Genomic DNA, 25,618 nt, shown 5'->3' on the forward strand with positions numbered 1-25,618 from the left:
AACTCTGTTTCATAGTTTGTGTTTTGGAGTTGGGTATATGTTGAAGAGTCAGACAGGCTGTTTCCTGTACAACACAGCAGCAGTGAAATGAAATGATGCGTCTGGTGGCTGTTAAAAAGCGCTGAGTGCACGAGGAGAGAGTCCGATTAGATTTGGGTTAGTGTGTGCGGAGGAGGAGCGCCGGGATAATCCCGTCGTTGTTCAGCCCTCCTCTCAGTCAGGATGACCTTCACCAGCCCCGACGGGACATTAGCAGCGGTCCCGCTACACTCTCTGAGTCGCCACAGACGGGCGTCACTGAGCCAGAGACTGTCCAATCAAGCTGCAGTGATCTGTCACTGTACTGCAGCTCACCTAGTAACACACTTTACCCGCACGGAACTGTGATAAATGCTGTTTGTGCCAGATGCCATGATGAAGGCCCAGAGTCCTCTACATCACAGCCTTTCTCAGTCTGACCTGTTGAATTTGGATTCACTCCCAGTGGTGGAATATAACTACATTTACTCAAGCACACATTTACAAGTACAGTTGATATGATTGGTCGATTATTCAATAAGTCGATTGACAAGAAAATGAATTGGCAACTATTTTAAATAACATTTAAGTCATTTTTCATATAAAAACATTTGATGGTTCCAGCATCACAAATGTGACCGCTGCTTTTCCTTTTCCACTGTTTTATTGTAACGTGTGTTTAATAATGTGGAGCTTTGGGCTGCTGGTTGGACACAACAAGTGTTGTGAAGGCGTCAATCGATTAATGGAGAACATAAATAATCAGCTGATTAATTCATAATGACAATAATCATTAGTCGCAGTCTGATACAAAATAGTTCAAAATGAGCTCCACTTCAACCAACTCCAACAGTGAAATCCTGCTTTTACATTAATGCATGAGTAATAATAATCTCATGATATAATAGTATAACAGTCACAGTACTGCATAACTTACAGTGTGGTATTAGTACTTTTACTTAGTAAAGGATCTGAATACTTCCTCCACCACTGCTCACTTCAGTAACCAGCAGGTGGTGTTAACCCATCTAACCCAGTTAACCCACTGCACCAACTGATTTCCAATCAGAGGCAAAAACGTCGGTTCAACTGTATTCTTATTGTCATCCGTTATTAACATTAACATGGAACTAGATTCTTTATCCTATCAATGGATGACATGCTGTATTTGTATTCATTAGCTTGGTAGTGTTTCTGTAAAGATACTATTTGAAATGACAACAGATGTTCAGAGAAGAGAAACAATCAGCTTAAAAGAAGAAAAAGCGGCGTGAAGTACGAGCGACGACAGAGTCGAGTTGACACAAATCTCACTTTTGGCTGCTGTCGTGTTTCTCTGCAGCACAAAGGCTTCAGTGGGATGGGATGTTTTCAGGACTGCACCTCTTTATGTTGGAAAAAAGGAGCCTGTGCCAAAACCTTGTAATGTAATTCTTCAGAGGAGCCACAGTCTGTCAGTTCACTTTCTAGGAACTGAGCAACAAACAAGAGGTTAAATACGAGGAAACGTAGCTAAGAGGCTTGGACTTAAAAACCCTCTTAAAAAAAGGCTCTCCGAACCTTCGAGCAAATCTACAGTTGTGGGATTATTAGTCGCTCGGAGTACAAAGGAACCTCCCGGCCTCCAGAACGTCTGCCGCTGCTTCATTATAAATTTAAAAAGCACATCTATGTCTATGTGATCTAATAGTTGGTTCTGTTCTTATAAAGCAAGACCTACATATAAGCCGGGCTGTCACATGTGAGGAAGCATCAAATGTTTTTCCATCAGTCATCGCACTTAAAAATACATTTACAACAACTTCTATAATCTATGCTCGCGGCTCAGGGAGCGGCCATGTTGGTCTGTCGCTCCACCACCTTGAAAACTGAAACATCTCAACAACTACCGGATGCATTGCCATGAAATTGTGCACAGAGATAAATGGACCCCGGAGGATGAATCCCCTCACTTTTCATCTAGCGCCACAGTGAGGTTCACATGTGTGGTTTTACGTGAAATCTCTGAACAACTATTGGATGATTTGCCGATACATTTTGTGCAGGCGCTCATTTCCCCCGCAGAATGAATTGTAATAACTTTGGTGGATCTCTTTTTTGCATCTAGTGCCATCATCAGGTCAAAGTTTCAGTTTGTCAAATACTTTGAATTACAAATGACATTCACACCTCAGCTGAACGTGGAACTCATCATACTGCTTGTCACTGTGAGCATGTTAGCATGCATTAAGCTCCAGTTAGCATCATGCTGGAAGAGTGAGTCGCCGGCGAGGCTGTTGACTTTTAGCCTAGTTTGTACTTGATGTGATAGTTACAGAGAATATCTGTGGTCTGTGGCTGTGACGTGTCTGGAGCTTTAATTTAGCAGCTGTTACACATCTTCAGCACTGCAGTTTTCTACTCTGAAAATGATTGAGTGCTTTATGAAAAGATGTTACGTGTGATGAATAAAAAGAGAGTTATAACTAAAGAAATAACGTAATTTGAATTTTGCGTTTAGATATTCGTCTCATAAACATGTCCTCCTCCAGAACAGAACTTTTAGGACCAACAAACGTCCCCGCAATTTTAAAACTTGTCTCACATAATATCCTTAATCTCAGTTTGGATTATTCCCTCCAACAGGAGCGGGTCCCTGTGATAAACACGTGTTGCTCTGAGCAGTCCGGGCAGCCGGGTCCGGCATTCCTGGGGGCCCCTTTCTCTCTCAGATAATTGCTGCTGCCTTGTGGGAGAGGAGGAAGTGCCAAACAGAACAAACAAAAGCAAATAAGCGGATGCAAATCGCCGCTTGAGTGAAAGCGCTCAATCTATGGTTTCAACGGGCTGGCGCAATAATAGTTGGCTGGAATCCAAACTTGTTCACAAAAAAAGGACGAGAAAAATGATGCATTCATTCTTCATTTACAACTCTTTTTGAGCCTTTTTTGACTGGCATTGTTTTTTTAAACCTGTTTTACATGTAGTTAAATAAAAAGGTGGGTGTTGTAAATGATTCACATGTAGAATTGACCTTCCCATAGAAACACAATGTACCCATTCATAACTGTGGCACGACTGAGTGCACAACCTGCTCATAATCTGAGGAATCAGTGTATTAAAATAGTCCGGAAAGATTCAATCTATACCACATTCTTTAACTCACATATTATTGGCTGAAACACGGAAAGAAGCTCATGTTTTATTGACAAAACCTGATGTTTAACTCTGACATTTTGGTTACACATTTTTTTGTCTGATTAAAATGATGTATGACCCCTCTGTCTATGTATTTTGTGTACTTTTGGTTTGGACTAAACACCTATTTTACAAATTTTCTTCTTGGATATTTCTTATTTGAAGGTTTTTAGAGGCCTGAAGAGTGAAAAATATACAAAATTTCACAAGAAAAAAGCAAAGATTTGAGAAAGTTTGGTGTGGAGGAACTTTATTACATATTTGTTTATGACAGTTTGAAACATTTTTTTATTTTTCAAATATTAGCAGATAAAGAGAAAATATGTGCAACCAGTTTGTGTAATACAGTGTATTTCTCTTGCAGGTGTATTTTCCTGTGCACTTCTCTTTCACTGGTAACAATTAAACTTTACTTAAACTCCTATTTAGCATTTATGAGCAGTATATAAAATGTTGATACTTGCGTTATAACACACTATAATGTAGCTGTACGCAGGTATAAGTTTTTATCAATAAATTGTTAGTCAACAACAATAACTATAACTGAAGCTATCACAGATAATGAATGATAAAACTATGCAAAACACAGTTGTAATAATAGAAAATATGTATTACGGTACATTAATGAACATAATCTTTATTTCTGCTTATATACTACTTATAAATGCTAAACTGATGGATCTTTTTGTCTTACGTCTTGTGTTAATTGCACTGGTTTTGTGCAGGAATTTTTCCAAAATGTCATAGACCATTTTTTAGGTAAACCCTTTCACATGCACGTGTAAAACCTTTTGAGTGATTGAACTTGTCACCCTGTGCTTATTTTTTTCCCACTCTGAGAGATATCTATCATGCTTTTATCATCACACCATAAAACAACTGTTGCATCCTGCAGAGTCTCACCTGAGTCCGAAACCAGCGTCCTGACATCTTGTCCCTGAGGCCGGAGGCCACGAGAGCTCCGAACAGTCAGACAGCCGTCAGTCATACAGCAGGATGAAGGGGTTGGCGTGACGACAGCGACGTCTCCCCGGCCCCGGTGCCATTCCTCCGGCCGCTCCCGACCACACACATCTCCTGAAGGATGAGCCAGACAAACCAGAGAGCTCTGATGTGGTTCTCGGTCCTGCTCAGGATTGAAGGCACAAGCAGGTTTCTCTTTTCTGTAAGCTAATTATTGGTAGGTGGCTTGAAAAAGCTCAAGCACCCGAAAGGGCTGGAAAGTCTGGAGACACAGGAAACCTGTTACAGTGGTTGAAGGGCTATTTGTATTAAAGTAAACCTCTTATAACAGACAGGAATAGAACGAGGAGGAGCACAGAGTGATTTAGTTAAAAGTCCACATAATCCAGTTATTGTCTTTTTCTCATAATCTCTCAGACAATAACAAGATAGTAGATAAATCTGATCAGTCAGACATATTAATATATTGCCTTAAACCTGCTGATTGATAGTTTGATTAAATCAGAGATTAAGGCCAAAGGGTCAAAAAATGATTCAGTTGACTGACAATGACTGAACAAAAGTGTTTGTAGTTTAGACCAAAAATGATCATCAGTTTATAGTTTGTAATTCTAATTTAAGATGCACCTTCAACACCAGGAAACACTTCATGTCACTGATGAACTCTGAAGTATTTGGTGGATTTTCTCCAAAACATGTTGTGTACTTCCCCACATCGAACCCTCGGCCCTGTGTCAGGATCTACTCTAAACACCTTTATTATTGTAGTTTCATTTGTTTAATTATTTATTATTATTTTTATTTATTTAAGTGTAAGAGTACTGTGTTTTATATAGCTCTGTTTTATTAAGTTTTCAATACAGTTGAGTGTAAGTTTTTGTGTTTGTTTACATCATCATTATTTTGGAGTGAATATTGGTCATGGCTGGTCCAGTCATGAGTTATATAAATTATTAAGCACTACAACATCAGGAATCGTACTTAATTGTGATCTAAATATCCACAGATATTTTTTTTTTTAACATATTTCTTCTTTAAATTGTACTTTCCTTCTGCTTCGTAAGATTCTTATTCTTGGAAAATGTTATATACACAAATTAGAAAGTGAAATTAAGGTTTAGTGTATTTCACAATGAGTTTCTTTCTTATATGAGAGTCATGTCAAATAAAAATGCAATGGTACCTGGTATGGTACATAATAGAAGTACATGATAAGAATATTTTATTCATTTTATATTGTATTATTATTATTATTATTATTTTAATCTCTTGTCTGTCTCGATTAGTCTTTTCTTTCTCATTGTGTCTGTATTGTGTGCACCTGATCCTGTTGAATGCACAGTTAAACCGTGATGCTTGTAAATGAGAAATTGAACGTTTTTCCTTTCCGGTACTACCCCCTTTTCCCTCCGACGTTTGACGGAACCTTTCTTTTTGTTCCGGCCTCAGTGGAGCAAACATGGCGGCAGAGGGAGACGTCGATTTGGACCTGGAGGCCGACGAAAACTGCACTGGAAAACCGGCAGAAAAGCCTCGGAAACATGACAGCGGAGCCGCTGATTTGGAGAGAGTCACGGACTATGCCGAGGAGAAGGAAATCTCCAGCTCCGACTTAGAAACGGTGAGAGCTCCGGGCTAACGTTAGCCAGGAAACATGCGGCCACTGTGGCTGCACTGTCGGTACATCATCACTTACACAAACCATGTGAGGGTTTTAGCTTGCGAAATGTGTACTTTGTCTTAGTAGTTGTCTAGTTAAGAGTTTTGCTTGAATACAAGACGCTAAAAGGCAATTAGCGCTTGTAAGCGCTTTGTAATTGTGACGTCGCTGATTAACTCAGTGGCTAACTGCCCCATAGCTAGCTAGCTAGCTAGCTAGCTAAAGCTGTTTCATTGAACCAACAAGTTAACAAGAAGACACAGTGTCAGTGACAAACTTCAGTTTCACCAGTAACTTACACAGACAGAGCGTAGTGTAGATGTACAACAACAAATAAATTAATAATAAACACATTAAACAACTGGAAATAGCATTAATAAATAGAATAACGTCAAACCTTCAGGGCTTGAAGGATGTCGTGCAAGTATTCACAGAAAATAACTGTCCAGAATAATCTGAATAATTGTCTGATAACATGATTTTCCTTAATAAGGATGAGTAACATCAGGGTTGCGTCTTATTTCTGATCATCGATTAATCGGTGGCTTATTCTTTGATTTACCAATTAATCAAAAATTGTGAAAAATGTCCATCACAACTTCTGAGAACAAGGTGACATCATGAGGTCTTGTTTTGTCTCATTAACAGTCCAAAACTCAAAGATATTTATTGTAGAATAACAGAACATGCAGACAAACAGCAGCTCTTTGTGTTTGAGGAGCTGGAATTAGAAGTTAACGTGTTGTTTCAGCTCTAGATAACATACTTAAGTATAAATATAATAATGTGTTTCTGATGAAGGTCTAGCTACAGACTCGCCTTAACTAACAAGTATGTTTTTACATTTCTTTGTAATGTTTCTGTTCAGACGTCTGGCAGCAACAACAGAGCACTTATGTAATATAGATTGGAAAAATGTGTGAATCTGTTTGTTGCTCCCTCTTAAGTGTTTGACATTGAACCACTTAAAGTAAATTCTTCTTTACGAAGGACACACTGGTTGAATGAATTTAGATTCAGATGCTTGGACTGTAATATGATATCTAATTTAAGTATACGATATGTGTATTCGATATGTGTCACGATACCTGTTCAGGACGGGAAAGTCACCTGTGGGGTTGTTGGCATCCTCCAGTATTTAAGATAAATGGAGATAATCCCGGGTGATATATGAAATATTAGTTCTTTGCAGTATAAAAGTAGATGACAGATTCAAGTATCACAATTTGCGTTACCTAAAAAAACACCACAGTAGAATTACTTGTAGATACACATTAAATATGTCAATGTATTATATAACAGCCCTGGTGTTTGTCTTGTTCTGTTAAAAATGTATCCTGAAAATGATGGACAGTAGTGAGATATCTTCTATTTATTAGGGTGACATTTTATATATTTACAGTAAACAACAAATCTGAATCTGTGATGCAGCCTATTTCTGCTTTATTTTAAAATGAATAATTTTATATTTCAAAATCTTAAAATGGAGGGGAAAAAATAAAATGTACCACAAACGAGTCCCTTGTTTCATTGGTGAAATTATTTGAACATACCTGATGAACTCCCTCTGTGTTGTGATGTTGGCTTTAACAGCTTCATATGTTTCCTTCAGGCCATGTCCGTGATTGGAGACAGAAGGTCACGAGAACAGAAAGCCAAACAAGAGAGGTAAGATCAGTGTCGATCCGCTCAGCCTTTAACATGTGGACGGAACACGTAACGGCAGCATCGGCTCCTCGTTTCTTTCTTTGGGATGAAACGTGAATCCTGTAGTTACCCAGCAATCAGTTGACTATGAGAAGGAAAATAACATTTGTAATCAGCAGGTTGAGGGACATTTAATCTCGTACCATCCTGAACGTTGATGCAGGAAACACAGAACCAACTTATTGTCTCACAAATGTTTTGTTTTCCTCTCAGAGAAAAAGAGTTGGCCAAAGTCACCATCAAGAAAGAAGACGTAGAACTGATCGTAAGTTTTTCACTCAATCATTCTGCTTTGTTTTTTGTCTATTAATGTGTTCTGGTGATGTTTAAGCTTACATGTATTTGGTACACTACATGGCCAAAAGTATGTAGACACTGGAACATGTCCTTCCAAGACCATGAGCATTGTTCTGCTGCTGAAACAGCCTCCCGTCTTCTGGGAAGGTTTGATCCCATTGAGTCACAAGAGCATTAGTGAGGTCGGCTCACAGTCGTCAAGTTCCTCAACACCAAACTGGGAAAACCATTTCTTTATGGACCTTGACTTGTCTAAAGTATCATTGTGTGCTGGAGCATTGATGTCCACATACTGTATTATGATACTTTTAAAACATGAGGTTTGTTTTAAATGTCACAGTGCATCCCACTTGTATGTCATTTATTTTATTCTATTACAGAGTCAAGTTCGTTTTGTGTCTTTGTTTAAGTTATAGTTTGGTTCATATTGTGATGTCCATGTTGCTGTGCAGATGTCAGAGATGGAGATTTCGAGGGCCGTGGCCGAGCGCAGTCTGAGGGAACACATGGGGAACGTGGTGGAGGCTCTGGTGACCCTGACCAACTGAACAAACAGCATTTACACACTGGACTGCTTCACTTTTTGTTACCAGGGTTCACCAAGACAATGAGGCTGAACTCAGCGGTTAAAGTCACGTGATGAAATCTTTCACAAATTTTTCTTTTTTAAAATAAAAGTTGGCCTGCGTCCTTTTGTGCCCCTTATTTTGCTCTCTTCGGACAGGTTTTTAAAAATGAAAATACAAGTTTTATTCACAAACAAATCGAGTCACAACACCTGTACTTTCACAAATATGGAGAAAAAAAAAATCAGTACAACAACCTCTGTACTTATTACAAGCTGATCTGTACAAAGTTACAACCCACTGCTTTAAAACTGAAAAAGGTATCTGGGTCTGATGTGGATCTTGACTTTAGTAACAAAGGTGATTTCACTAATGTTTTCCCCACATCTCAAAACGCAGGAAAATTAAACTATATTCCACGTAAAGTGATTTTCTGCATATTGACAAATCGAAAGCCAGCTGCATCTGAAGCAGACTGAGGAGCCAACATGAAGTTTAAATGCCGCTGCAGCTTCCTGGTAGATGAACTGTTCATCAAAGTGGTGGAATCAGTCTTTTTTTTTGTTTTTCTTCCTTCCACAACATGAAGTCCAGGACAGAATCAGCATGATGCAGCTCAGTCTCTGGTCTCTAAAGCTGCAGTGTGGCCTGGTGAAGCCCGTGTCACATCTTAAGTCTTCCTCTTCTTCACTGTGGGCCGGTCAAACACGTCCCTCACGCCTGCCGCCTTCTGCTTGAAGAACTTGCTGTTCTGAGCGCTCTCCTGGGCCCAGGCCGAGTCGAACGACGTGGTGTCCTGGTCCACCAGGTGGGTGTACTTGGTGCGTCCAGAACGACCAAAGTTTTTGACCTTATGAGGAAAAACAAACCGGTCAAATCAGAGAACTGAGTGACTTCGCCTTCATTCAGAGGGAAACTGGATATCCAGCAGAAGACCTGACGTGGGTTAAAATACTTTACGTGTGGATATCAGTGGAGCCTCATTGAAACAGCAGATACAAAATATTTGTTTAGATTCTGAACAACATTTTTACACAGATACCAGAATCACGTAAATTTAAGCACAACATTGGGGGGGGGGGATCAAGAGGAAAGAAGTCAAAACTTGATCCTTCTCGGGGTTCTTTCTCCCAGCACACACGTGGAAACAGTTTAGCACAAACTCGCAAACACACTATGATTTTAATACATTTAGATTTATCGGATGTTATGTGAATAACTGCTCTAATAACATTCAACAACATGCAACTTACAGTCCAGTGAAACACACGAAATATGAGTAAAAGCAGCTGACCTGCATGACTTTGGGCAAGATGGTTTTGTTGAAGTGATCCTCCAGAGTCGGTGCGCTGAAATCTCTCTTGTACACGTCGTCCTCTCCATCCTGCAACACAAACCATAAACATGTCAGTCCTCTCTGGTGGACAAACTATGTAATGCAGACATGTTTCTATGTTTCTAAGTTTCAAACTTATCCTTAGCATTTAAAACGGGTCTGATCAGCTATGTGAATGTTAAGCTACGTAAGAACATCTTAGAGAGATTAAAAATCTCTCTTAGCTTTAGTTTAGTTTGTCCTAAACTAGAACTAGGTACATGTGACGCATACAGAAGTAAAATCAGACATCAGAAAAGCAGCCCTACACTTCTCTCGGATGTGTCCACTGTGTTTGAAAGACTAAGTTAACTTGAATCTGAGGGATCGGACATCGCGAGGGCAGATGATGTCAGACTGAAGTGGCTTACCATGAAGAAGGCTCCTCTGTGGTAGTACTTCTGGAGGAACTTGTATTTCCCTTTGGTGGCTTTGTTGGTGATGACTTTGCCGCTGTTGCGGAGCTCAGCCCTGCGCTCCTCCTCCGTCAAGTTGTGGAATCTCTCAATTTCAGCCTTCTCCCTCTCCATGCTGAGGACGAACACCACCCATTAGCATCCTCAGCCTACTATGTCACGTTCATTTCAGCATGACGTCATTAATCTGAGGTTACTCACAGTTCTCGGGTCTCTCGGTCCCTCTTGATGCGTTTCAGCTCTCTGACCTTCCAGGCTTCGTATTCTTCCTCCTCGTTCTCTCCGTCAGTGTCCAAAGCGTCCAGAGCGGCCAGAGTGCGTCGGTTCTCCTCAAACTCCTTCTTAGCCTCCTCCTCCACGATCTTGAGGGTGTAGCGCCGTCGCTCCTCCGCCTGCTTCTTGGCCTCGGCCTCCAGCTCTCTTTGCTTCAGCTCCTCTGCTTCACGGTCGGCCACTGTGAGTCTGTCCTTTCTGTAAACAGGGAGAAGATGCAGATTAAACATCCTATGGAGTGAAAATCAAGTATTATTACTCTTCAGCCACGGTTTGATTGTTTCTATCAATCGTTATATTCTACAAATAAATCAACAACTAGAGTAAGTTGAGGGATTACTTCACAATAAATATGAAATTGCACATATCTTACATGATTTACACATAAATGTTACTAATTTTCTGCAATGAGTGGCTTCTGGAGATCTTTATGTGTCCTGATCAAAACTGCTAACTACATGAACATCTTGTCAGAACATTTAAGGGTTGAAGTGCATTCGTTTTCAGAAACATCTGCAGTTGTTCGAGTCCTTACTTGCGAATGAAGACAGGTTTGAGGCGTGGCTCCGCTTCATCCTCGCTGTCGGTGTACTCTTCATATTCAGACTCGGACTCGGACTCCTCCCCCGACTTCCCTTCCTCCTCCACCTCCATGACCTCCATCTCCTCATTCTTTCTTTCAACGGCTCGCTGCCGCATCATTGCTCGTCTCCTCTCGATTTCCTGCGCAGAATGAGAAAGTCCACATTAAAAACTTTTCTTAATACTCAAGCACAGTTAAAATTAAAGACTGCAGACACCAACCTCATCATCCACTTCTTCCTCTTCCTCCTCCTCTTCTTCTTCACTGCTCTCCTCGCGCTCTGGGTGCCACGTGCCTTCATCAGAGTCCTCGCTGCTCTCAACCACAACTTCAGGCTCTGCGATCTGTCTGTGTCTCGCAAGCCTGAAGACAAAGAAGCGAGAAGAAATGTGGTCAAATCAGCATTTCAGCACCACAAAATGTCATGACCTCGTCAGTTAAATCAAAACAAAGAGCTGTGCGATACCTCTCCTCCACGTCCTCAGAGACACGGTTGAGCAAACGTTTGAGACGTGGATCAGAGACCTCCTCTTCCTCCAGCTCCACCTCTGGCTCCATTTCCTTTCCCTTCTTCACAAACTGGAAGTCCTCTTCCTCCTCGTCTGACGACTCCATTGGTGCGTAGTCGGGCCGTTTACCTGACACATACCTCTTCACCTTCACCTTCTCCATGGAGAGCTCACCTGGGATATGCAGAGACAACAATGAGCTTAGTCAAGCTAGGCACCTTGAATCTACTCAAGTTTTTATTAAGATAATTAGGAGTCACGATTCATCAGCTCTGCAAAAAATATTAAAAACTTTATCATGTTTCAAATGTTGCAGTTTTGTTTAGACCGAGTCAAAAGGGGTAATGATTCATTATTATTCAACTTTTTTGGATGCACTAATTACATTTTGAGTCAGGTAACTAAAATCCAATAGGACTTAAACATTAGTCATTGAATCAATCATCAGAAAATTAATCTGCAATGATTTTGATAGTCAATAATTTATCATGATCAAGTGCGAGAACAAATTTGCTGGTTCCAGCCTCTCAAATGTGAAGACTTGTTTTTCAGTTTTATAACTGTAAATTTAATTACCCTTGGGTTTTGTCAAAACAAGCAATTATATGAAGTCATGTTGGGCTCTAAGAAATAAAAAAATAACTGTTTGTTGCAGCACTAGAAACACAATATTTTCCTGCCCAAAAGTCACTGATTTTATATTGTTATTTTTTCACAACTGTATTATTATCATTGTGACGCACTTTGTGACCTTGCTCTGTGAAAGGTGCTACACTAAACATACCTACATGTAAAGTATCAATCTTACACAATACTTTGTGTTGTTACCAGACTGTATATTGATCAATACATCTTTATATACAGTTATAGGTTCTTACTTACACCTGACATCTTACCAACAATACTGAACACTAAACGACAGGAAAAACTAGAAACCCGCGAAGACAAATCTAGTACAAGCCTGGTGATGAATATAATTTATTTATTGATGAGTTTGTGGAGTATGTGGAGACCCAAACATCACACTCATATGTGACTGTTGAACATGCGCACTAACATGCTGCTGCAGCCTGCAGGTGTGTCCTAACACTACTGATAGTGGCTGGTTTTGTATTGACTCAGCATAAAGTATCTCTTGTCATCGTTTCTCACAGACTGTTCGTGTTATTTATGTTAGCAGTGAGGTTACGCTAAGCTAGCTAGCTGGCTAACATAGCACGCCACTAGCCGCCTGCTAACTAAACGCTACGTCTCACCTTTCTCATTCCGGACCGGCACGGCTCCGGCCGTGGACTGGATCGGAGGAAGCTTCATGTTGAGGGCTTCGCGACTAGACATGACTGCCTGGTCGACGGTTTCAACGGAATAAAACTGAAAATAAGTATTTTACTTGGACAAAATGAGCTCGTCGTCGCTTCACTCAAACGGAAGTTTAACAAACTGAAGAGCGAACGGACAGGAAGTTGATTTCTTCCGTCAGACATTTCCTCCCAATAAGAAGCACACACTATTAACTCAAACACATATCCAACTGACTTTTTAGACCACTGACGCGCTACAGTTTACTGGTGACTGTAAGGGACATTATTTCCCGAAATAAACATCGAGTTAAATAGTTGATAAGAGAGAAGATTGCAGCTTAATGTAGATATTCTGAAATCAACAGTGTAATACCGCCTCCTAGTGGCTGATGTCGCTACTACAGAAGAATAGTCTATTTACAGTGAGTCTCATTCTTTAGCTGATAACCACTAATAATTATAGTATAAACACAAAGAGAGTAAAATGGACAAAAATGTTGGTTGTATAATTTAATTCTACATTTTAGTTTATTAAAATTAAAAAAAGTAGGTTTTTGAAAGTGTTTTAAAAGACAAGACAGTTTTTAGCCGCCATGTTCTCCACAGACGGGTCATTCCAAAGTTTGGCAGCTCTGACTGCAAACACTCTACCACCTTTGTGAATCAATCTAGTCCTCGGAACAACAAGGAACGATGCACACGTGGATCTCAGGGGGCGGGAAGGGACATAAGGTGATAAGAGATCTGATAAATAACTTGGGGCGAGGCCTCTCAGGGTTTTGTAAGTAATCAGTAATATTTAATATCTACATCAAACTTTCAACATATTCTCAATTTAACTATGCAAGCAAAAGGAAAAAAATGAAAATTGAAATAAATAAAAAAAATTAATTAAAGACCACACACATTTCTATGAAATATGATTTATTTGTATAATTTACTAATGAAAATGTATTTCACAGTGTTGCAGCCGTGTTGTCAGAGCTGGACCCCTCTCTGTCTGAACAGCTCCTCCAGCTTCTCCTCCAGAACCGAGTTGGTTCCTTTCAGGCCTTTCACCACCTCACAGGCCCACACGAAATACTCCTGGACCCGCTCGGCTGTCCAACCTAACGCACACAGAGAGGCAAGTATGGCATTTAGTACATTGTGAAGTATTGGTACCTGTGTATTTTCATTTTGTGAGAATTTACTAACAGTACTTAACTGGGAAGTTTTACAGTTCTACTCTTTTTATCTGACAACTGTAGCAACTAGTGTCATTGCAGAGTAGTTTTATTAGAGTTTTAACTCCTCAACAGTCCATGAAGTAGTAGCAGTTAGACTAGTTAACACATATATAATTAAATACTCTTTCCCGAATCAGTACTTTTATTTTCTTATTGTAGACATATCCACTGAAAAGACAAAAAACAACATTACTAACAAACTAACAACGTATTTCCTGTGTAGCTAAATCCTGATATAGCTGAAAATAGTTCCCCACAAATGCAATTTGTACTTGTGTTCGAGTATTAATTAAAGAAAGTTAAAGATTTACACCTTCACTGTGGGAGAAGTGTCTTGGTGCTGAGAGCCACAGACAGGGTAGGGAGGTCAAAAAGTACTGAGTTAGTGAGTGAACTGTTCTTGTTTTACATTAAAATGTGTATTCACTGTTTCACCATTTGTTTTAAACACAATAAAGGAGTCCTGAAGACCAAGCCCACCCCCCACAAGCGACTCAGCTACAGTATAAGAGCAGTGACAGTGAGAGAGAGAGATGCTGACCAACAGGTGTGCAGCGGTTCAGGTCCCTCAGGTTGTACAGTTTATCAGCCAGTTTGACCAGTTTGGCTTGGCGGCTGCAGTGAGCCGCGTGCTCCACCTGCTGACGCTTCCTCTCCTGCTTGGGGAGGCGTTTGTCATCCGTCACCTCCTGAACGATACGAGCCACGATCGGTCCAAACTTTGCTTCGAGCTCTGCGGGAGTGGTGTCCGTGTCCTCCACCGTGTCATGAAGCAGAGCAGCCTGCAGCACAAAGACAATACGCAGGCTCAGTAACACAGGAAACACTGTACCTGACATTCTTACAGCAGCTAACTGATAACATACCTGCAAAACCTCGATGTCTGTGACGCCTCCTTCATGGCTGAGGATTCTTGCTACTCCTTAAAAGGACATACACAGAGCTGTGACTATCAGGGAGAAGGAAGTCAACAAGAGGTCTTATTGTTTTCAGCTGCTGCCAGAAATATTAGGATTATAAATTGAGAGTACATGGACCATTCAACAACATCATTTATACAACGAGACAAACTAAACTCAGCTGTCTATTAAGTGCAATCCATCAGACGTTTTCCAATTTTGCAATTTCTCATCAACCAATATGCCCAGAAAACATGTGTATGACTGTTCCACTGACATTTCAGCATCATCCTCAACACATCTGCTTTTCCATGCAAATATAGTGACATTTTACTTAAACTTTTACCATTTTATGAAAGCTTATTAAGTTGCAATCATCTCATTAACTCAAACAATTTCTTCATTAGTACTTTTTACTAGTACGGAACAAAAAGGGGACAGAAGATTTACAAACCAATGAAAAATTACTGGTACAAACATGAAACGACTGAGGTCCTTAGACTGATCCTTGTGGTACAACATAAATTATTACACTACATAGTTATTTGGATTGTATGCAACCTTTAATAGCTTTAATAGCTTTTATTCTAGCTTTTATTTGAGAATTTGTGGGTAAATTAATTTGAAATACCACGCAATGTTGCTTTAACACATATACATGATTATTACAGCCAGACTGCATTTTGAGGCCAATACAATATCAACATTTGCACATTTTAAAAGTCTGTTAACGATATATATCGGACTATAGAATATTTTTTAAACATAAACAACAATCTTGATATGGATTTTTAAATAACAATAATAATAATAATAATAAATCAGAAGAAAGTGGGCTTTTAGGGAGTTCAAACAGCTTGTTTGAGACAGAGGGTGAACTGCGGGGCTGCATGAAGGGCCAGTAGAAGATAAATCAGGACTTTTTAGAACTGTGAATTGTGCAAAGCTGCTCTCGTGGAATCACAAAATGAAAATATGGAACTGGAAATGAGCATAATCCCTTTAAGAATTGTGACCAAGATATAAACTGAATGGAACATTTTACAATTGAAAAAAAATAGCACTCAGCAATGCTCTCTGTTTGACAAACTATATAATAGAGACACTGTTTTTAAATGAGCTCAGACCTAGTTTGGCATTTCTGTATAACAGTTTCTTGTTAAATATCAGCCAGCGTGCACACCTGATATATCTGCAATAAGCTAATATTGGCGGATATATCTGCCTGACCTATTTATCGCTCTACCTCTAATAACTAGGACTCCCTCCTTCCAATGACTCCATACTCGACACTTGATACCAAAAGTGAAACATCAGAACATCAGGGCTGAATCCAGTTCCTTGACTTCTGCCGTGGAGGAAGATTTACGAGCAGCACCTGAAGGCATCACAACACAGTACAAACAGTGCTACCCACCGACGGGGTGATTAATGTACGGCGTTCCTTCTGAGTCTTTACGTCGTTGGTTACGATGTTTCTCTGCGGCAAAATTAACGGTCTCTAACAATAAAACTGCGTCTGAATTCATGGTGGAAAACAACATGTAGTGACAGAAAGACTGCGTCAGGTGATTTGGACTTCACCGTCGCTCCTCCAAAAGTGTTGCAGTCCGTTCTTTGTGGTGTCCGGGGGGGGAAACGGCTCACGATGGGATCAGTTCCGCTTATTTAGCTACGGAAGCAGGTAGATACTAATATCAGCTAAACGCATTTTTGCTGATGTTTTGACTGATGTTCACTGCTTAATTTCTGTCATTTATTGAGTATTTTGTTGAGATTGTTTCCATGTCAGTGTCAGCATTTTGACGCTCGCCTTAGTCTTGAAAAGTCGTGTGACATGAAGGATGTGTTTTTAGCCAACAAGCTAACCTAGCTAGCATGTTGACCACAGCACAGATTCTTGTCTCTTCTCTGTGTTTCTGTTGGTTATAGCCTCGCTGTCATTACATGTTGTGTTTCTGGAGTAGTAACGTGACGTGAGTATTTTTCCAGCGTGCAGTGGATGAGTTGACTGATTGTCGTGTCCCCGCTGTGGTCCAGCATGGCTCACAGTGCCAGGAGAGACTCCCCGGAGCTCCCTGACTTCTCTCTGCTCAAGAGGCTGGCCAGAGATCAGCTCATCTACCTGCTGGAACAGGTATGAACAAGACACAAGATTTATATTCTTAGTTTGGATTGGCTGGCTGCCACCTGGATCCTGCATATGACTGGCACGTAAAGATGGCATAGTGTTTTAATTGTAGGCCATTCATTGAATGCACAACTGTCAGTCACCAAAAACAGAAAAATGACTTTGGACCATGTGCAAAGCAGCTGTTTCAAAGCAGCTGTTGCACTTTTGACCACGCCCCATTTGTGATGTCACAGCAGGTGTAGGTCAGAGGTGAAACACATTGTCAGCAAATCCCATGAAAAGACCAAAACCAACAATACATTTATAAATATTATCGTCTGTATATCCAAGGCCTGATATTCCTCTGTGCCACAGAGCTTTATTGTTGTCTAAGAACTATTAAAACACGTCAATGAGCCGCACTGTTGCACTGGGAGACATGTTCCTTTACCACCATGAACACACACACTGTAGTTTATGTTGACTCAGTCCCACACCGTCCTGCTGCCCCAAATACTCACTAGAGCACCAAATGTGGATTAATCCGCAGCTGAAAATAGTCCCCAACAAATACACAATTTACACCTGTTTAAGTGACGTTTGCCAAAAAATGACAGTGTCCCATCGTAGTGTGTGTGTGTCAAGCTTAGAACAACTTTCTCTTTCTAAAATGAAACTATGGATTTCTGACCCATTTTTTTATATTTACATCTTCAGTAGGAAGCAATGGGCCACAAACAGGGTGGGAAATTTGGAAAGTACTGAGAGGCGGACTGAAGCATAATAGGTTTTAGTCTTTTTGTGGGATTTGTTGACAGTAAGAAAAATAAAACACAAAATAACAACAGTGTTACAAGTATGGAACGATTCCAACACATAATTCGTGTATGTTAGTGTGCAAACTCTTCTTTTTCATGTGCTGTGCCCCACACAACGTTGCCAATTAGTCCATTTTAATAGACAGAATCCTGTTTGTGTTGTGAACAATAGAGCACATTGTGTGTGTTTGCTGTTGGATAGACTGTCCTGGATTTTGTCTTCACTCTTCCATCTTCCTGTCGTTGTCACACAGCTGCCGGGGAAGAAGGACCTCTTCATTGAGGCCGACTTGATGAGCCCGCTGGATCGTATTGCTAACGTGTCAACACTAAAGGTGAACCTCATCAGTTATCACCCCTCTGACTCTTCAGATTGAAAAAACTGCTGTTCCAAAATCTTTTTCAAACATTTTGAACCCTTTTTTTTCCAGCAACATGAAGTTGATAAACTCTACAAAGTGGAACACAAACCTATCGTCAGCACCTCAGATCAGTGAGCCCTGCACCCGTCATGGTCCTAACATCATTTTACACACACACACACACACACACACACACACACACATATATACCTGACTCACAATGTGGCATTTCTCTCTTATAGGCTGTGTTTTCTGATCCGGCCAAGAATACAAACTGTGAAATGGATATGTGGTACGTAGAGTCGGATGGTTTCTTGTTTTAATGAAGATGATGGAATTTTATTTGTGTTATTTCATTTATATTTCTCAAATAAAAGTGTATAAAAAGATTGTTTTGGTATCGTCTTGGCACTCATTGATACTCAGCCCTGCATACATGTAGTGACGTGGTGATAACATTTCTCCTGTATTCCCTGAATGCTGTAAAATGAGCCTCCTAAATCATTTCAGGTATATTTCATTCTATATTCCTTCTTGTTCCAGATGTGGCCAATGCAGACAAGGCAGCAGGGAAATATAGAAGATACAAGATCATCTTTACCCCTCAGAAGGTATTCCCCGCTCTGCTGTTGTTTACACACTCTGCTTTGTTTTGTTGTTGATATTTACCTGCTGACCCCCCTGTGTCGTTCAGTTCTTTGCATGTGAGGCGGTGCTGGAGGAGCAGGGGATCTTTGGTGGTGAGCGTCCTCAATTCTTTACTTGTTGTTTTAGTAGCAATGATCAGCGTTGGTGACAGGAAGTGCTGAACTGGTTTTTGTGTCTCACAGATGTGACCACTGATGAGTGGTCTTTCTACCTTCTTCCTCTCGACGATGACATCATCAGTCTGGAGCTGCCCGAATTCTTTCGAGACAACTTCCTGGTGAATAAATAACAGGGTCTGAAATAGAGCTGAAATGATTAGTAGATTTATCATTTCACCAAATGCCAGATCATCTTGATAATTAATCGATTCTTTGGTTCCAACTTTTATAATGTGAATATTTGCTGTTGGTCGGACAAAACAAGCTATTTAAATATGTCAGCTTGGGCTCTGGGAAAATTGTGATGGGGATTTTATTTTTGCTATTTTCTGACATTTTAATCTAGAACATAATGGCAAATTAATTGATAATAAGAATAATCGGTAGTTACAACCCATTAAGTACCAAATGTTTTAAATGTGATTAATAAATCAGTATGGAAGTGAAAAACTAAAACAGATGTTAGCATGAAAAATAATATTGGACTGAGACAGATAAAAATCTAAAAATCATCATCTTCATCATCATCAACATCACACAGGCGGGGGACCAGCGCTGGGTGAGGACAGCCGGCAGTGCTCTGCACCTCCTTCACTCCCTCTACGGCCCCTTCTCAAAGGTCTACGGGATTGGACGATGTTCCAAGGTGCAGTGTGATTCGACAACGTGTCGTCTAGTTTAACTTTCAGGTCCAGCGTGTTTAGACTTCACCTAACATAATGACATTAATTCTGTCCGTCTGTCCCGGTACCAGATGGCGTACGAGTCGTGGAGGGAGCAGGTCAAAGAGGGAGAACAAAAAGCTCGTAATGCTGAAATAGGAAAGGTTTTTCTCATCGACAGAGGTGAGAGGCCACGTATCCTTCTCTGAGCGTGACGTGCTGAGCTGTGCTTTCTGTCCTCCCTAACGTTGTTGTTGTCTTCGCAGATGTGGACTTTGTCACTCCTCTGTGCTCACAAGTTGTCTATGAAGGACTCGTGGATGATATATTTAGAATCAAATGTGGTGGGTATCAAAGCAACCAGTGGAGAGTTGACTGTGTTCATTGTGTCTACACTAGTGTGTCAGGTCACTTTCATAAAGATCTCCGCCCACTAAAACACCTGACTAACAGGACAATGGCCAAATGTCTTTCTCGTCATCTTCTTTTGGTCGGTAAACAACAGTGTGTCAGAGGCAACATCTGTTGAGGAGTCGGACAGATGTTCCCCGGTTACTCTGCAGCGTCTCAGCTGGTTAAGCCTCTGTTCAGTCCTCACATACTGTGTTTTAACAAACTTCACACTTAAGTGCTTCTCGTTTACATATTTTTCTCTTTCTGTTGTCAGACAACTAAACGAGCAATAATAGATAATAATTTAATGATAGCAATTTAATCGAAGGTCATAAATATTGGCTGTTAATCAGGCCTTTTTCCTGCACAGAGAATCAGACAAAATTATATTTTTAAGATTGATATTTTATAGAAATATTTCCTCAGATGTGTGTTTTGCTTGCATCTTGTCCGTGTAGCACTGTTACAGAATAAGTGTATTTTTGGCATTTTGGCAGACAAAGTGAGACATTTTATCATTATTATTGGGCATTATTTTGACAATGTAAAGCATGAATAATTAACTGTGGAATCAATGCTGAAAGAAACGGTGTTAATACTCACAGCTCCATCTCGGACTGTGCTGTGTTCCTGTAGAATTAAACCTCCCAGTTGTATAATGACACTCGGATTGTTTTGCACATGTTTGCGTGTCGACGTGTCGTCTCATCGCTGCATCTGTTCTGCAGGATGTGTGGAGTTCGGACCTGATGTTACCTCCTCTGACAAAAGTATGAAAGTCATGGTGAACTCTCAGGATAAGGTGGGTCAGGGCTGACGGCAGAGGGGAACAGTCTGCTGCAGGTCTTTCATCACCATGATTTTAAGTTCAGTGTGTGAACTCTCACGTGTCTCGTAGGTCTTCAATGAAATCAGAAACGAGCATTTCTCCAACGTCTTTGGCTTTCTCAGTCAGAAAGCCAGGAACCTCCAGACTGCGTATGATGTGAGTGAATGTTTATTACTCTTATCAGTTATTGTAACTAAGGTGACTGACATAGATACCACTTTATTCCTTTATTAATCCCACAGAAGCGTCGGGGGATGGACATAAAGCAGATGAAGACGTTTGTGTCAGAGGAACTAAAAGGGTTAAAACAGGAACATCGGCTACTGAGCCTACGTGAGCGTTACAGCAGAATACTGTCTATCACACTGATAGTACGTCAAGTAATATTTGAAAGGCTGCGTTGCTGAGGAGCTCGTTCTCTTTCAGACATTGGTGCCAGTGAATCAATAATGAAGAAGAAAACAAAGCAGGATTTTCAGGAGCTGTTGAAGACAGAACACTGTAAGAATGCTCCACTCTGTGTCCATGTATGAGATTCAGTTCGTTAGATGTGTTCCTTGATCATTAATCTCATGTCTGCTTTGCAGGACATGATGTCTTGTTGGTGTTGTTATTGATACAAATCTTAATGTCCTCTTTTCTGATCCAGCTTTACTTGAAGGATTTGAAATCCGTGAATGCATTTCTTTCATAGAGGAGCACATCAACAGACAGGTACCATCTGAAACACAGTCAGTCTTATACTGGAGCAGGTACAATAACAATGGTGATATGCTGGAAACGTATTTATTTATTCTTTGTCAAGGTGTCCATGATAGAAAGTCTGAGGCTGCTCTGTCTTCTGTCTATCACGGAAAACGGTAAGTTGTCTTTATGTCATTTCAAAGACGGACTCAAATCATTCTCATGCTGCATTAATAACACAGCGTGGTGGTATTTTCTCACAGGGCTGCTGCCAAAAGATTACCGGTCATTAAAAGCACAATATCTACAGGTGAGATATAACATCCATCCATCACACCTCTGAGCCCAGCGTTCAAAAAAAACTTCTCCTTGAAAACCACCTTCTAACATATATATTTGTCCTGGAAGAAGTAGTAAAATGAGGACACGTTACAAATCTACTCAAACTTCTCTTTTTGTAAGAAACCACTCACACTTTTCTTTTAACTGCGTGGGATGATAAAAGCAGTGAGTGATTTGTGCGATGAAAACATTCACTTCAGTCATTTTTCTAGCTCCTAGTGAATAAAATAACATATAATAATAATAATAATCGTAAATTTACGGGGATGCCGACCTCTTGTTAGTCATCTTTGCGCGCAGTTTCTTATTTGCTTTGTCTCGGCTCTCTGGTAGAACAGGAAAACAAACAGGAAGAGAGCTGATTACAAGAAATGAGTGCTGTTATATAGCTTTTTTTGCCTGTTTAGTGCTACATACTATTTACTTCTATTTTTGTATGTATTGACCTGCTCCTGGACAAGTTAGTTCACAAGTAAACACGGGTAAGCACTAGTGCACAAAATGTGAATCAGTCCGCAGTTGAAAATAGTCCCCAGTAAATGCACCATTTCCTCCTGTTTGAGTAACGTTTGTTAAAAACTACGGCGAGCAGCTGTTTTAGGAACTTAGAGACCGGATGGACTGAGGGCCACAGACGGGGTCATGAAGTCAGAAAGTATTAAAAGATGGTGTTCACGCATTGGTTTTGGTCTTTTATGAATATCAACAGGTTTATTCTTTAAACCTGTCCTCATTTTAATGTGGTGATCTGTGTGTGATCAGAGCTATGGAGTGGACCACCTGCTCACATTTGCCAACCTGAGGCAGTTGGGGCTGCTGGTGGAGCAGCAGCCGGGGGAAACACTGACCGTTATGGAGAGCAAAGTGGGCAAACTGGTTAACGACAAAACTGCAGGTGAGACAAGCTCCTCTGTTTCTCTCCACACGCAGAAACCTGACAAATTATTTTCTGAGTGTCAGAAGACAGATGTCTGAATCCTCCTGTTTCTTCTCCAGGAAAGCTGACTGACGCCTTCTCTTCTCTCGCAAAGAAGAGCAACTTCAGAGCCCTGAGCAGAAAGCTCAACCTGGTAAATTAGCATCATCTTTATCGTCAATATATTTGTTTTGTTTTTAATTACCCTGAGAGGCCGTCAAGTAATGATATGAATTTGTATATGTGAAGTAGGATCAAGCATATACTTTTTTTGTCACTTATTTATGTTGTTAGGCTGCTGATAAATGTTGTGTGTTTGTGTTCATCAGGATGTGTACGTTTTGTATTTTGACCTTGTGACCTTGGTGTTATGTTTGTTCTATGTTTTGTTTGTTTTCTGGTGATTTATGATGATCATCTTAACTATTTATCTCCAAAAGGCATTTTCATCATGTCACAGAAACCCCACAGAGAGGTACTTTGTCACACACGCTGAAAATGATGCATGTTATTAAACATATTATCATATTTTGTGTGAAGGTGCCAAAGTCAGATGAAGAATATGACCTGCGGGTCCCTCGAGACATGGCTTACATCTTCAGCGGAGCCTACGTCCCTCTGAGCTGCAAACTCGTCGAGCAGGTGAGTAAACCAGCAGGATTCAGTTGCTCCACAGGATCTGACTTGTCTTGTTCTCTGCGTAGGAAACCACTGAGACGCCGTTGGTACCGTGATGAAACTTTTTTTGATGGTGTTTCTGGTGTGGTCATCTGTAGGTGTTGGAGCGAGACGGCTGGACGGGGCTCGAAGAAGTCACCAGGCTGCTGAATGGGCATGAATTTGCCGTTGCAGGTTAGATCACCAGGAGATATCAATGTGATGTTGAAAATTAAATGAATGATTTCAGGCTGCTGAGTTCAGTGAGCGTTTACGTGCAATTAAGTAACCAGGTTACTGTCGGCTGTCTGCAGTAATCTGATTTCTTAAACGCCATGTGAGCGACAAACCTGTTTTTTGTAATCGGGGGAGGGGATTAGAGAAACCTGATTTCCTCAGCTAGATTTCCCCTGAGAGAGACTGTTTCTTGGCCGTGTATATGCGTAAATGGGCTTCTAATTGGCTTTTTACTTGTTTAAATGAAATGACAAAGACTTCAGAGGGAGCTGTGACAGCAGGGCGGCTGGATGAAAGGAAAGATCATTACACAGCGACTCATCCTCAAATTCTAAAATAATTTAATATAGTTCAGACACATTTACGCTCTCAGCACAGAGCCTGTCCTCTCACCTCTGTCAGTCCAAATGCATCACTACAATACAGTTCAAATACTGTAAGTAAGCTATCATCTGATTTGCTGTGTAACCTGATTTCTCAGAGTAACCTTGTGGATTTTGTGTTGGCTGTAAGCCACGTCTCGATGTTTTGAATCAATCAACGCTGAAGGTTTTGTCTCTCATCAGGCAGCAACGGAGCTGATTTAAGAGCAAAGACCGATGCTCAGCGCATCATCCTCGTCATGTTCCTCGGTGGCTGCACCTTTTCTGAGATCTCAGCCCTACGTTTCCTCGGCAGAGAGAGAGGTAAACATGGCCTGAGTGCTGATGCTACTCCTCTTTATCCTTCCTGTTAGTGTCGCTGTAGTTTAGCTTCACCTCTGCTGTCCTGACTATTAATCTAACAGGCAGAAGCCTCATTGCGTTCTGAACTGCTCCTGATGTTTTATTAGGTTACACAAATTTTTTAATATTATTAGCAGTGTAGAAGATGTTGGCTCAGATGGTACGATGTGTGTTGTTTTCTTGCACGTCCAGTTAACATGATTGATATTAAAATCAAATACTTTTATGGTGCCATAATTCCTGGCAAAAACCTGACATCCACAGCAAGAAATGGAATTTTTCCTCCAGAAAAACGTCATATTCTGCAACATAAGTTAATTTAAAACCAGGTTTCACACGCTGTTGTTTCTTTTTTTATGATATAAAGATAAATAGATATTGAACCTAATTACATTCAGTGTGATGGGGCTATAACTTATATATTTTAGTTGTCATAAGTGAGCTGTAACGCTTTATTGTACAGGTCTGCGATGTCCTACTGAGGCAAAGAAAAGCTCTATTTCAACCCAAGTAAATATTCATTCGTTATGTATTTATACTTGGACATTATTCTAAAATGAAGGACCCCTAAAAGAAGACTTGTTGCTTTGTGTGAACAGACCTGTAAGTAGGTCAAAATGATTTTAATGAACATTACTTCTTTCTTGTTCCAGGTTATAAATTCATTGTGGTAACAACTTCGATAACAAACAGTTCGAGACTCATCGAGGCAATGCTGGACAGCCATGTGTGAAGCCTGTCAGCACATCATGATGGACAGAAACTGAGCACATTCCTGCAGTCACTGGTCATGCATTCCCTCAGCACTGTCCTTACAGATGGACAGTGTCCACTAACGGTCTGTCTGACAACTAAAGAACTGTAAAGATGTATAAAGTGAATAAATGTTTTTAACACGTTTGTCTTTTCCTTCTCTTTATTTTGTGGTTTTGTCTGCTGTGAATTCTTCAATCTAAAATGAACAACAGCGTCATTGTTGTGTGAAGCGTCAGGCTGCTGCTTAGCTACATCACCACACCCTCCAGCAGACTGTGCTGTTTGTTTTTGTTCATGAGCTGTTGGGCGGTGGGCGGGTCGCTCCCCACCACCCGGCAGAAGCTC

At 40.5% G+C, this 25,618-nt stretch overlaps 4 protein-coding genes across 4 annotated transcripts; 2 read left to right on the forward strand and 2 right to left on the reverse strand.

The window, feature by feature from the left end:
- The first annotated feature begins 5,606 nt into the window (after positions 1–5,606).
- hypk (huntingtin interacting protein K) lies at positions 5,607–8,512 on the forward strand. Its single transcript, XM_070904739.1, has 4 exons — positions 5,607–5,779; positions 7,431–7,486; positions 7,739–7,790; positions 8,275–8,512. The coding sequence occupies exons 1-4, from the start codon at positions 5,618–5,620 to the stop codon at positions 8,368–8,370; spliced, it is 366 nt and encodes a 121-aa protein (XP_070760840.1). The 5' UTR covers positions 5,607–5,617; the 3' UTR covers positions 8,371–8,512.
- mfap1 (microfibril associated protein 1) lies at positions 8,140–12,920 on the reverse strand. Its single transcript, XM_070904714.1, has 8 exons — positions 12,801–12,920; positions 11,502–11,718; positions 11,257–11,398; positions 10,988–11,175; positions 10,381–10,650; positions 10,135–10,294; positions 9,683–9,772; positions 8,140–9,238 (listed from the first exon to the last, which is right to left on the reverse strand). Exons 1-8 carry the CDS (start codon positions 12,880–12,882, stop codon positions 9,059–9,061), a joined length of 1,329 nt encoding a protein of 442 aa, XP_070760815.1. The 5' UTR covers positions 12,883–12,920; the 3' UTR covers positions 8,140–9,058.
- Positions 12,921–13,774: 854 nt separating this feature from the next.
- On the reverse strand, positions 13,775–16,556 carry hddc3 (HD domain containing 3). Its single transcript, XM_070904727.1, has 4 exons — positions 16,391–16,556; positions 14,941–14,996; positions 14,616–14,856; positions 13,775–13,954 (listed from the first exon to the last, which is right to left on the reverse strand). The coding sequence occupies exons 1-4, from the start codon at positions 16,515–16,517 to the stop codon at positions 13,824–13,826; spliced, it is 555 nt and encodes a 184-aa protein (XP_070760828.1). The 5' UTR covers positions 16,518–16,556; the 3' UTR covers positions 13,775–13,823.
- A 96-nt stretch (positions 16,557–16,652) lies between these two features.
- Positions 16,653–25,418, forward strand: vps33b (VPS33B late endosome and lysosome associated). Its single transcript, XM_070902818.1, has 24 exons — positions 16,653–16,657; positions 17,014–17,110; positions 18,159–18,239; positions 18,336–18,397; positions 18,509–18,558; positions 18,810–18,877; positions 18,961–19,006; positions 19,097–19,191; positions 19,614–19,718; positions 19,827–19,917; positions 20,001–20,078; positions 20,856–20,929; positions 21,026–21,112; positions 21,199–21,289; positions 21,383–21,457; positions 21,606–21,670; positions 21,762–21,816; positions 21,904–21,950; positions 22,745–22,877; positions 22,979–23,052; positions 23,439–23,540; positions 23,675–23,750; positions 24,359–24,478; positions 25,171–25,418. Exons 2-24 carry the CDS (start codon positions 17,015–17,017, stop codon positions 25,248–25,250), a joined length of 1,851 nt encoding a protein of 616 aa, XP_070758919.1. The 5' UTR covers positions 16,653–16,657; position 17,014; the 3' UTR covers positions 25,251–25,418.
- The last annotated feature ends 200 nt before the right edge of the window (positions 25,419–25,618 follow it).

This window comes from Enoplosus armatus, chromosome 1 (genome assembly GCF_043641665.1).
Source record: "Enoplosus armatus isolate fEnoArm2 chromosome 1, fEnoArm2.hap1, whole genome shotgun sequence".
Lineage (NCBI taxonomy): Eukaryota > Metazoa > Chordata > Actinopteri > Centrarchiformes > Enoplosidae > Enoplosus > Enoplosus armatus.